This window comes from Pungitius pungitius, chromosome 1 (assembly GCF_949316345.1).
Source record: "Pungitius pungitius chromosome 1, fPunPun2.1, whole genome shotgun sequence".
Classification (NCBI taxonomy): domain Eukaryota; kingdom Metazoa; phylum Chordata; class Actinopteri; order Perciformes; family Gasterosteidae; genus Pungitius; species Pungitius pungitius.
This window is the reverse complement of record NC_084900.1, coordinates 8,344,647-8,357,513: the sequence shown is the minus strand read 5'-3', so window position 1 is coordinate 8,357,513 and position 12,867 is coordinate 8,344,647. Positions and strand designations below refer to the sequence as shown.

The window sequence follows — 12,867 nt, the reverse complement described above, 5'->3', positions numbered from 1 at the left end:
AGTTAGCATGGAGCTCCCAGATGTGAAACTCAACACTATCGGTTGGCTCTAACGAGTTAATAAAAAAACTCCAGCTGCTTTCCCTGGAAACAGAAGTGCCTTTTGAACGAAGCACTGAACCCCCGTCTTTTACCACTGCGAGGTGTTGTTGATGAAAGTGCTAAACTGTGTGATTACAGCCGCTCAGTCAACTTGTGTGGCTGTAAAGCCTGAGTAAGTCAAAGCGAGGAGCAGCATCAGTCTCCATGTGAGCAATGGTTGGTGTTTTTATCGTATAGCCCCCCCCGCTCCCTTCCCCCCCCATCCAGCAGTTTGATATTAAACGCGAAGAAACCCGACTCTGTCTCTTTAACACGGCGGTCAATGCTAACCGCTGCATTGGTGGAGTGTATACAGTACGCACGGCCCGCTGTGTTAACTACTGACGATTGTCAGAAAATAAATGATTTTCCTGGGTGCCTTGGCAGAGAGGAGGGTTTCCACAGTAGTATTGAGGCAGTATTAAAGCAAGTGCTTCCCAACTAGCGCAAAAAAATGAAATTTGATGATTGCTGTTATAACTTTTTTCATATATATATACATGTATATGTATATATAAAACTCCGCTTTGTATATATATTATTTGTATACTCAGCTTTGTCTAGAGACCTGATTTACAAAATGTACAATGTCAGCGTTGAAATGAATTTTTTCCCATATTACATGCATAAACAATACTTTTCACTCAAAGTGGTGTGGAAAATACACTCCTGTGGCGAGTGTGATTGCATTCAAGCCAATAAGGAAGTGACTTTAATTTGTATTTCTAATGGCCAGCAGAGGGTGACTCCTCCAGCTGCTTGAAAATAAGTTTTATTGTCTGTGGGATAGACGCCTCTACTTCTCACTTGGGTATGATGTTCATTTTTAAATGATGGTCCAATTAAGGGAAAAACGAGCCCATAAAGCACAGTGTGCTTTTTTTGGCGTAGTTACTTTTTTTTGCTCCTGGAGTTTTCTGTGTTTTCATCTTAGAACTTGAACCCTTTCACATTTTGGGTTAACTACTAAGTCTGGCTTAGACAGTGTTGTATTTAGCTCCAACCTCTTGTGTCACTTAAAAAAAGAAAAAAGGAAAAAGAATGAGAAATGCAAGTGCCAGTGTGGAAAATCCAAATCTATCTCGGCATCACACAGGTGCAGGATGACCGGGCTCAAGTCTTTAAAATCAAAGTGGAGTGCCAACCCGGGAGTTGTGTCTGTGAACCTTGAAGCGGCGCAGTGCCCCGGTGCAGAGGCGGCGTGCGTGGGCAGTCATACTCACGGCAATTTCCTCTGCCTCAGCATCTCAATCATTTACAGCTTAATGTGGGCAATCTCTTTCCACTCGGCCTCCATTTCATGTTAAACTCCTCCCCGGTGAAGGACATTTCTATGAATATTTTAAATATTGAGTCTAAATTGAAAAATATATTTACATCCAGTGATAGCAGGTATCTAGCATTTCCTTCATGTTCAGGTATATTGATGTGTAAATGATTACAGCCCTGTCGTCCCGGTTATCCCGCTGCATCTTTTTAAGGTGTCGAATGTTGAAGTTTGGCAATGACTTGACGATATTTGTGCGTGTGTGTGGCCCATTCACTCTGGCTGCTGTTCAGTCAGCCATTTGTCATCATACATATTACATTGCAGCATATTTCGCTCACTCGCTTTGAGGAGGAGAATGATACCAGATTTTCATCTTTCCGAGGCATCAGGGAATAACAAAGATGCATAAAACAAAAAATAAAGGTTAAATGGTGAGTTGTAAAAATAAAATAAAGTACTGTAACAATACTGTTGGTCAAAATAGTTGGCAGCTCAGAATATCTACAAAAAATCACCAGCATTTCATCAGTGTGGCACAACATTGTTACAATTATTATTCCTACTCCTCATCCTCTTCCAGCCCTCAGGGGACTCCATATGTTGTAGTGTTGGACAGTCCTCGCCTCACTCTCCCTGCTCTCTTGCCAAGTGATTTGGAACGGTCCAGCCTCTGCGTTCCTCTCTCCTCTCTCGCTCGTCTTCTGCCTCCTCATCTCCTTATTTTGCTCCTCACTGATGTCAGTCTGCCATCGCGTTCTGAGCACGGGATGAATCTTTGCTTGCGTCCTCGCCTTCTAACAGAAATGTTTTACAACCACATTACAATCGACTAACTGGCCTTTAAAAAGATATTGAGGTATTAGAGTTGGTGGCGTAACGTAAAATCTTGCATATTAATATGGGACTGAGAGTAGCAAAGAGCCATTTGACTGCATCTTAGATGCTTGAGAAGAACGCAGCATTTTGATTGGAGGTGGCTTTCGTTTTTTAAAATGTTTTTGACCAAGTGCTGAGGGATGATAAAGACGCACATGGAAACATAAGAATAACACTGTCTAACACTGAATGGTGTTGTGGAATATTTCAATAAAACTAGTTCGGGAGAAGAGAATGGTTTGGTTCAATGTTTGTCTGATCATTCATCAAGACTGTTTTTCTTATTAAAGTTGTGAAAGTCCATTTATTGCTTGCAAGCAGGAGGCCAAATAACACAAGCTCGTATTGCGGTGCTCTGTGGAGATGGTGTCTCAGAGCGGTCAGAACACGGAGCTTTAATACACACATATGCAGGCCATCCTCAGTGGCAGGTATGAAATATTGCAAACCAAGTTGAGATAAGAACCAAGGTTAAGATGGTAACGCAGTTCCTTTGTTCGTGTTTGCCTGCCCTCCTTTCTGCACAGCTGCAAAAGGGAACTTTTGAATCACCCTGCTTTTCGCACATTACTTCGATGCAGACAATAATCACTCTTTTAGCATAAGACTATGTTATAACATATTTTACTATTGCAATGGCTGTAAATGGTTAACCGTACTTGTATTGCGCTTTTCAAGTCTTCCGACCACTTTGTGCCCCGGGCCCACCAGTAACTACTGTTCACTCCACTCAGTTGTACTGGTATCGTATGCCCTCTAGTAAGCATCCTAAGCAATGTTCTGAGGAGGAGCAGTTGCATGTTCTTGACACAAGTACTAGTATTTCTGCCAAAAAGTATCTGAAAAATTGAAATCCCTGGACTGTGTAAAATGAGCCCAAAAGAAAACACATCTCAAATTGACAAGTGCGTCTCCAGTCCACTGCTTTCCCTCAACATTTTCTTTATTTATTGAAACTTGCAGGCTTTCTGTTGAGAATCTTAATGAAGTAATTTTGAATAAATGTGTCTGTTATTGTTCATGTCTTTATTTTCCCATATCTTAAATAACCCCCCCCCCCCCCTCTGCTGCCTTCCTTCCAGGTCTTCCGAAGCGGTGAAGGCATGGGCATCCGTCTGGACAGTGCCTCGGCCTACCAGGGCGCTGTCATTTCGCCCCACTACGACTCCCTGCTGGTGAAAGTCATCGCCAGTGGGAAGGACCTGAACACGGCGGCTTCCAAGATGAGCCGAGCCCTGGCCGAGTTCAGAGTGCGAGGCGTCAAGGTAGGACACCGAAAGCGCCGCGTCACAACGCCAAAGAATCACTGGGAGCTGTCGATGGCCAGCTCCTGGAGAAATGAGTGGTGCGCGCCATGTTTGTTTGGTGCTCTCATTGTATTGGTCTCGCTCTGAATGGATTCGTAAAAGCTCATTTTAAACTGCATGCCAGTCAAGAATGGTACAATGCAGTGAGAACTAAGAGACTAAGTGAAGGACCTGGAGCAGCCACATGTTACTGTGAAGTGATGCTCCAGCCTTCTGGGACACTTCTGGCACCGCTACATTCTTAATATATTCTTTATTTCTCAATTTTCACACTGAAAGGCACAGTTCAGAATTTGTCTTGTACTACCTCACACATCTCTGGGAATAGTCATGAGGCCTCTGGTTTTATCATCAGGTGGAAACGTTTGACGCAAGAGAGCAACATGAGCAGCAACTGAGAGGACGTGTTATTAAATATAATGAGCTGCATGCGTTGTTCATGTACGGCTCAAGTGCACTAAGATAACAATGTCATAAACACCTGTCAAGACACCTTTTTAATGGGCTTATTTTCAGCGTCTGGTCTCACAAATGGTCTGTATCCATGCTGTTGGTATGGTACAAACAGACGGCGCTGTGCCAAGATCCTATTTGGCTTATTTGCCATTGTGTGCTTTTGGCTAATTTGACAGTGAGATGACACGAACCAGCCGTGCTACGGTTTATAAAAGTTTGTGTTAAAGTACTCCTTGGTGTTCTACTGTTTTTGCAGCCAGTTAGTGGTTGGGTTAGACAAGAAAGGAGCACAGAACTATGTGTCTATGTGTCATCATGTGTCTCTTATGGCTATCATTTAGATTTCTCTTTTCTTCTCACACTCACTTTATTTGTACATTTTCATCTTCAATATTTTAACCCTCACTCGAACTGGAATGAACAGTTTATCTTGATAACTGAGCTGACACATGCACGGAGCTCAACAAGAACATTTGACTTTTGATTTTAGCTCAGCGACTCGAGGTGCTACATCTTATCGCCATTATTCAAGCTACAAAGAGAACAGTGCATGAGGTAGCCACGTTCTGAGATGTTTTTTTCTGTTTGGAAACTCTGTAGATAATGAAACATTTCCTTTCAAGGTGAAGCCGTCCTCAGTTATTACGATCATCTTCTTTGCGGTTTATGTGTGGTAAATGAGTAAATCCCATTTTTTTTGCAGCCAAGTTCAACTTTCCAGTCATTAAGTCAGTGCAATCGAAGTCAAAGCTGAAATTTCATTGATGACTTTAAAAAAAAAAAGCTTTTCTTTTATAATACCCAGAGCGGTGTCAGAAATGAGGTATGTTGGAAATCAGACAGCCTTTAGTGTCCTTCTGCTGTGCTTGACTAGAGCGTGGATGAACTGGGAATGTCAGCAGTGGTTAATGCAAACTCTATGTAGAGGAGTTGATCAACATTTGCTGCATTTCATACAGGGTTTCCCACCCATGGTGAGATGATTGTGAAGTCCACACAAATAAAGGACTTCCTGTTGCTCAGCTCGTAGCGAGTCCTCAAACTCTTCAGAATTAATCACAACGAGATGAAATTGGTCCTTCCAACTCTAATTTGTCATTTGACCTGGAGTGCACTTTGAAAAACTATCAACACAGATGTAATTGGGGTAGTTCTTCTTTATGATGGAGCGGAAGTGTTTTGCGTTGGCGAGGACCTGGTGGTGGACGCCGTCCTCGCCTCTGTAGGTCATGTAAACGCACACCAGGAAGCCAATCGGACGTGCCCCTTTCTGCTGTGTCGGCAATTGAAATCTCTCTGTACTAAAGTGTTTTTTTTTCTCTGTGCAAAAACAGGAGGGTTTTTTTTGTGAAAAACTAAAAGGCTAATGAAGGAGTCGAGGCGAACAAGGTCTTTGAATGACTTTGAATGGAATCTTTTTTTAATTTTTTTTATTCTGCAAGAGCGATCTGATTCCAATGCTTTGCAGCGCATTTACACCAACGGAGGACTTTGAAGAACACAGTTTTACTGTCAAAAGCGCTTCACTTACAGACTACCGCCGCACAGACGGGGGACCATGGCAGCTACTGCTATCGTTTATTGCTCCAGTCTTAAAAAGAAGACAAAAAACTCAAAGTCCTTGCCTACACACACATTTGGATTTGGGGTTTTCTGTTTTGTCAGCTAGTTAACTGGAGCCATCTGGCATCACCGGTTAAAACCTGTGAGTGATGAGCACTCGGCAGTGAAAACCACTCGGGCTTTGGGTTGTGTAAGAGACCAGAACTAATCAATGTTGTTGACTTCTAAAAGAAATTTCTAGTTTGAGAAGTGAAGTCAGCCTGACGTCATTCCGTAATTCCCAGTCTGTTATGCGTCTTAATTAATTTAATTTGGCTGATATCGGCACACAAAGCTGCTCTGAATTGATCCTTGAGGAACCAGTTTCTCTCTCTCTGCATTTCGTGTCTCCTTCCACATTGAGTACGCTCCCTTACAAAAGTGACCAAGGAAAATGTCCAGAACAACAATTCCGGTTTGATGTTTCTTTCCGATCGGCGGCTTCCGGAGAGAGTGGCCTCCTACCGCCGACGTACCAACGCACCACAGCACAGTGTTGGCAACAAACCCGAGGACTAAGTGCTTTCGGTGTGTGTGTGCGCTCACAGAGATGTAACGCAGAGGGGCTGACGTAACTACAAGGCCATTTCGTCTTCTCCCAGAGAAGAAAATGGGGCCGCGGTAAATCTGAAACTGATGACACGATGCCTTCATTGTCGTCTTCTGAGTGCAGTGGCGCCGATGGGCGTAGTAATTCCTCGGACGGCTAAGTACAGCGTAACCTTTTAGGTTCCAGTGAAAGCCCAGGAAGCAACAACTGAAGTTTGAGTGACTTAGTTGACACTTGACGAATCGCTGCTCTCCTCTGTTGTGTGGAATTATGTTTGGCATTTCAGAAAGCTTTGTTTATCTGTTGCTCCCGTGTGTATGTTTGTGCGACCGTGGAGCGCGTCCGCACATTTGTGAGTGGGTGCGCGTGCACACAGAAGGATGAGTCATGCGTATTAAGCATTAAAATGTCACAAAAGAGCGAGCGAGAGAGCGGAGGGGGGAGGGGGGGGCGAAGAGTGATGGGCAGGAATAAGTGAGGGGATATGTGGCAGGAGGGTAAATACAGATGTGGTGGTGGGGGGGGGATAAAAGGGCTATCAAGATGAAAAGAGGGTGACACAAAAAGCCGGCGCGTAGGTGTCACGTTCTGTGTCGTTCAACGCGGCTCGTGGATTGAAGCGCGATGCGCTGGCATGCGGGACAGACGCATCAGGGGTCTGTAGCTATTCTTCAGGTAGCTGACAGGGGGGGGGGGGGGGGGGTGACTTCAGCTTGTCCTCCACACAGAGATCACAACAAAAAACTATATTCTCTCTAAATTCATTTCTGCCTACCTTAATTGCTAAGCCCGTCATGCTCTTAGTAAGCAACAAAAGCCCACGCCTGCAGTAATGTGCGTGGGGCCGTTTGAGAGCAACAGTCTGCATTTAAAGAGCGCAGGCTGTTCCACCACATCCGGCGGGGACGTTTTCGGAGTAGTTTGTTTGCCTGTTTTTAACAGCAGGATGAGGGAAACGCCACTAGCCGGATTTTCAGGGTGACGCACGGGCCAAGGACCAATTACATTTTGGAGCCAAATGACGGGGCGGAGACAAATTTGTTTTTCACTTCTGTAAATGGCTTTTTGCTTCAATTATTTCTGTCATTTCTAAAAAGACTTTCTAAAAGGAATTGGATAAAGCAAAGCTGCAACAGTTTATAAAAAATACTTTTTCTCCATAGGGTTCTTCGGAAGAATAAATAGTCTTATCTTTCAACCTTCTTATAGAGCGGGCAGTCACACGATTAGCTAGCTGGAGCTTATGAAGTCTGCCCGTCGACAGTTGTGATCTCGGCTATCACCAGAATAAAAAGCTACCAGCTCTTACTTGACCCCCCCACAAACCCCCTTTGTCAGTCCGTGAGTCATCTTCTAAGCCGCTTATCCTTCACATAGGATCGCAAGGGGGGGGGGGCTGGAGTCAATCCCAGCCAACACCGAGCGAGGGACGGGGTGCACCTTGGACTGGTCGCCCCGTCACTCGCAGGCCTCACACGGAGTCAAACGACCCTTCCTTCTCACATTCACACACCGACGGGCAATTTAGAGTCACAAATTAACCGAATCCCCAAAGCATGTCTTCAGGATGTGGGAGGAGGGCCAGAGAACCCCGAGAGAACCCACGCAGACACGGGGAGAACATGGCAGGCTCCACACGGAGGCCCTGGGTGGCCCTTTTGTCTCCTCTCTAATTCAGTTTACAAGTGCTCCATGTCAATGCAGGTCAGGGAGCATCTGTCTGCTGCACATTGCTCATCACCGAGGCTGATGGTTCGTCATGAGAAGCCAACTAATGACTGAATGACTAATGAGCTCGGGAGCAGGCGCATAGTCCCCCGCTGCAGAACATCAGATGGTTCATTTTGATTCCTGGACCTGCTTGTGTGTGGGTGTAGTTTGTGTGTTTGTGTGTGTGTGAGAGAAAGGGAGACACACAGAGAGGGATAGCCGGTCCAAAGACAAAGAAAGCACAGAGGCGTCAAAATGCACAATGAGATTAGAAATGGAATCATGGTGGCAGGTTAGATGTTTCTCCTCATGCTTCAAGACTCCATATTCCGTCCAGTCTGGTGGATACTTACACACACACACACCTTGATTTGAGTGTGTGTGTTTTGTCAGAAGTTATTTTTGAGTCACTCTGGGCTGTGCTTAAGGCCGTATGGTTTCATCACTGTTTATCTTGACACCTCATCGGTAAGAGTGGTTGAGTTTGACCTCGGGAGGGAGGGAGGGAGGGGGGGGGAGTGTGTGATCATTTCAATGCAATGGCGTTACGCATCTTTCCTTCATTTCGTGGCCGTTGAGATGGTGCAGTGTATCTGCTGTATTTAGGACTCTATCCTCACGTTGTGCTTGACTGCTTGTCTCGTGTGTGTGTGTGTGTGTGTGTGTGTGTGTGTTAACCTGTGTCGGGGTGGATTTGTGAACGTGTCTGTCTGGCCGTCCTCTACAATTTATAGTCCCTGTATTGTCACGTCAAACTTGTCTTCCCCTCATTTCTTTATCTCCCTGCCAAGTTAACAACTCCTTACTCGGTTTTTTGTTTCTCCTTCTGTCGAGCTATCCTACTTTCTCACCCCTTTGACGTCCGTCTCCTTTCATGAGAAAAGTTGTCTCTTGGTTCTCTCGTATATATCTCCTGTTTTTAGATTCCTCAGCTTCCGCTTAGCAGTTCACTGGCTTGGTTACACTGCTTTTTCATGAATATTTTAAATCGGAGTTCTGTTTTTAGAACCCCTAACATTTGATCTTTTTAAAGCTGTAATTAATAATGAACAAATTGTATATTGTCACATCCACAGTGCATCTAAATTGAGCTAAACCGTAAATACCAAAACATTTTTTTATCATAAATAAGTTTTTGCATACTTCAAGCTTTTCTTATTTAAAAAAAAGTATAAATGTATAGTAAGATTTTTGGTGAATTTGAACAATTGTGCAAAGTGGCAAACAAGGGGAATTAGGTTAAGTATTTTAAAAGGCCACTGCATTGCAAATGGCATTTTAGATAAATAAATGAATACAAGCCTTGTAAAAAAAAAACATTTAAACATTGTATGCATTGATTACACACTACAATCTGCTCAAGGGTGCTGGTAACCAAATGAAGTAAAGTGATGAACCCTCCTCTGATCCACTGATCATTCTTGCATTGTTTTCAAAGAGGAGGGGAGAGAAGGGAAATCCATCTCACTCTACCCACCAGTAGGAGGAATAACGGTTATAGACACACATCTGACAACACATGCTGTTTTTGTCACATTTCTAGTCCCACGCACAGTCAAACGAGCTGACACACTGGGCTGGGTTATCCGTCAATCTCTTCTTCGCGGCGTCACACCTCTAACAGACCACGTCATCACAAGACCCGTGTTGTAATTATCTTTGTGTGTGTGTGTAAAGGGATTGCAGGCGTGTTTGTGTGTGTGCGCTGGGAAGGTCTTATTTAAGGAAATCAAATAAATTAAGAAAATTCAAAACGAGCAGAGAGAATAAATATGAGAAGTTGTGTCATTAGTGAGTGAAATCTGAGAAGGCGTTGACACTAATGGGGCACAATTACAGAAGTTCGCTGCTTAGCGAGTCTCTCAAAGTGCGAGGTAGAAGGCCTTCATTTACGGGCCTGAAGGCATTCAAACTCAAACGTCTCCGTTTTCTGTCCTGCACTGGCAGGTTCAGGTTCACGTACTGCATGACTGCTGCATAATGCGCCGCTTTCATTGTAAATCGTAATAAGCAGTTTTTTGCCGCCTAACAATAAATCACATGTTTTTCTTTTGCCACCTGTTTGCACCATCACCGCTTTTGACAACTGTGGACACATAGGACACCCCCGAAGAGTTTTTTTTATTCCACTTGAAAGGTGCGGTGCTTGTTTGTCAGTAGAGTCATCCGATATTGAGCCGTTAAGTGCATTAACATCACAAAACTTGTCCTAGAGTATCGGCGCGTCAGATTCCCCATTGGATTGTCCAGGTGTTTCTACATTGTTGTCAACATGGACATATTTGGGCAGGCACTTTTCACACCTCTGGGTGGGGGCTTCCCGTCGTATAATGGCCTTCCTGCTAGACGCCATCCTGCACCATTGATCGAGCCTGTTAGTCCACAGCTAGTCGGCGCGAAGCAATTCACTTCCAACACGAGCACGTGAAGATCAATTACTCAGAAAACCGCTGTTTTGATGTGGGAAAACAATGTCACACACGCGAGCATATTCACCCGAACGCGACTCACGGACTGAAACTGTCACTCCAGCTTAAGAGTTTAGTATCGTGTAGCCTGCACGCATGCAGCGACGCGTCAACGCCAAAATGAGCCAGTATCGGGAACTCGCCGGCGTTCGCACAATTGTTCACATGCGCACACACGCACACACACACACACACACACAGTTCTATCTGCTTGGTGTCAACTGGGACTTTGAAGCCATAATCGGGATTAAACGGCTGGGAATCTGCTGTGACGAAGCAAAGCAGGGGGTGCAGGCAGAGGCGGAAGGAGGAGAGGAAGGAAATGGGAGTTGTGAGAAATGATTCAAGTTGTTGGATGCTGCAGAAAGAAAGGAAACCCAGCTGAGGTGAAGACATCGCCTCCTCTTGTTACGGTCCTCCAGAGACAAACCGAGCACTTGCCCATGGCTGTCTGATTTGGCCCCTTTTTGTCGGCGTTGTGTGTGCTGGAAAGGCGTCCTCTCCACAGATGCGGAGTGTAACTTACTCAGGAACTCAAACCTTTTTGTGGTATTTTCTTTTCAGGCTTGGGTTTTTAGACTTTTTGTGATTTCAGTTTTTCTCATTTGCACCCAGGGGCTAGACAGAAAACGTCAGGGACAAGGCACACTGCAGAGTTGATGCGGTATGCAGAAATATAATGGGAATGTTTTCCTATGAATAGGTTCTTCTCTTTCAATCTACCATCGCGCCTGCTGTAAACGCTCGAGTTCAGCCAAGTGGACGTTTAAAAAACCCACAACAAAACGGAAGCACACTCTTAAGGCCTCCCAGAAGCAGACTGGACCGTTCTGTGCATATCAATCTATAACCAGAGGTGGAGGAGAGTGGGGGTGAGGAGAAGGCGACAACCTTGCCGGTGGGAAACCTGATGAGCTCGGCGAGTGGTGCACGAGGGGACGTGCTGGACCAAGGAAGAAAACAGAGCAATGAAGGGTTAAGAGTAGGCGACAGAGCATCTGGTACATCTCCGTGCACAACACCAACGCCTTCACATAAATTGACAGTGACTTTCGGGTGGGAGGGCAGAGGGGGGTGTGGTGGGCGAGAATGCATGTTAATTAACTCGAGACCCACTCTGTCGCATCCTGGTGACTACGGCGGGTACCTGAGGGTGGCAAAAAGCAGCGGTTTCCCGGTTTCCCGAATCACAGCATGACGTGTTTGCTGAAGAATCTCTGGGGAGGTGGTGGGGGGGGGGGCAATACCACGGCTGAATGTGCCTTTGGGTTTGTGTAGTGTTGTGAGAGTGCAGCGTGCACAGTCAGGAATATTGAGATTCAGCAGCGATCTGCATGCAAATGAAAACGTTCTTCCACTCGCACTTTGCACACAGGAGTAAAGGGGGTCCAGGGGGGAGGTGGGAGTTTTTTTTAATTAAGGGTCTGATTAATTAATGTGTTCCAATACGCTCTCACACACGCACACACACACAAAAACAAAGATGAATACGATCTGGCTACAGGACAATTAACACACACTCAAGCCGGCTTGGTCTCATGTAATAGGTTGAACAACAAATATTATTATTAGTAACATTCTTTGCACCGCAGTGGAATGAATGGATCTATCGATGTTTCTTAGGTCACTCTTGACTGTTGAGCTTCATTTGTGAGTCTTAAATGACCGCATCAGCTCTAATGGGCAATTTAAGAATGAATCTTGACCACTGGGTGCTAGATGTTTATTCCCATTGTACTTTGACTGAGGGGCAGGAAAGCTTTGCCGGGCTCCAAACCCGCTCTTTACAGGAACCTGGATTTCTTGAAATGTGATTCAACGTCTAGTGGCGCGCTCGTCTTCAAAAGCCTGCCGTGTCATCGGCATACGGTGTGAATGGTTTATTGTTTTATGCAGTAAAATGAGACTACATCTGTGCATGCGTGTTTCCTTTCTATAGTTTCAATGTGTGGAAACCTTGGAGGCGAATACGATCGGTCAGATCCGTCAATTTTGCTCATTAGAAGCAAAGCCGCTCTTGTTTATTCTTTTTTTTTTTTTTTTACCAGTAGTGCCACAAACACTGGAGCAGGAGGTGTTTTTTTTTATTTACAATAAAATGGCATTGTATACCTCCGTATGTGCCATTTGACAGCTGGGCTAGCTTTTTTCTTTCTGTTGAAGCATCTGGCAGCCCAGTAGCACTGACAGTTTTAACGTTTCATTTTTCTATTTTTCTCCCAGAGCCTGAGGTTGACCTGCTCACCGCGCTCTTCTTAATAATCATGGCAGTGCCTCAGTGGGACGGCTAAATGATGGTCTCTCAGCACAGCTCATCAATACATTTGTTTGCTTCTTTACACTCATCCGTCAATCCTCAACTCGTTCTTCCTGTTGTTCTCTTCCTAACTGGAGACGGCGCCGAGCTCAGTTCGACGGTACAATGGCTGTACCCTCGATCACAGGGCGCCACGGCCGCGCTCTACAAGTGTTCGTCAACAGGTCGGACGGGAAAAAGCGGGCAGCGGGGTGAAGGCAGATGTGGCGGAGCCGAAGTAGAGTTGTTGTG

The 12,867-nt window shown here is 45.1% G+C and overlaps 1 protein-coding gene across 2 annotated transcripts in view; it reads left to right on the top strand.

Moving 5' to 3' along the window:
* The window catches only part of pcxb (pyruvate carboxylase b), a 201,768-nt gene that overhangs the window by 87,265 nt on the left and 101,636 nt on the right, over nucleotides 1–12,867 (top strand). For both annotated transcript variants that reach the window (XR_009955921.1, XM_037477991.2), the window contains exon 12: nucleotides 3,309–3,491. Coding sequence is in view for 1 of the 2 variants with exons in the window: in XM_037477991.2 (XP_037333888.1) it covers nucleotides 3,309–3,491 (183 nt within the window). In the remaining variant the exon portion in view is untranslated. The remainder of the gene's footprint in view (nucleotides 1–3,308; nucleotides 3,492–12,867) is intronic.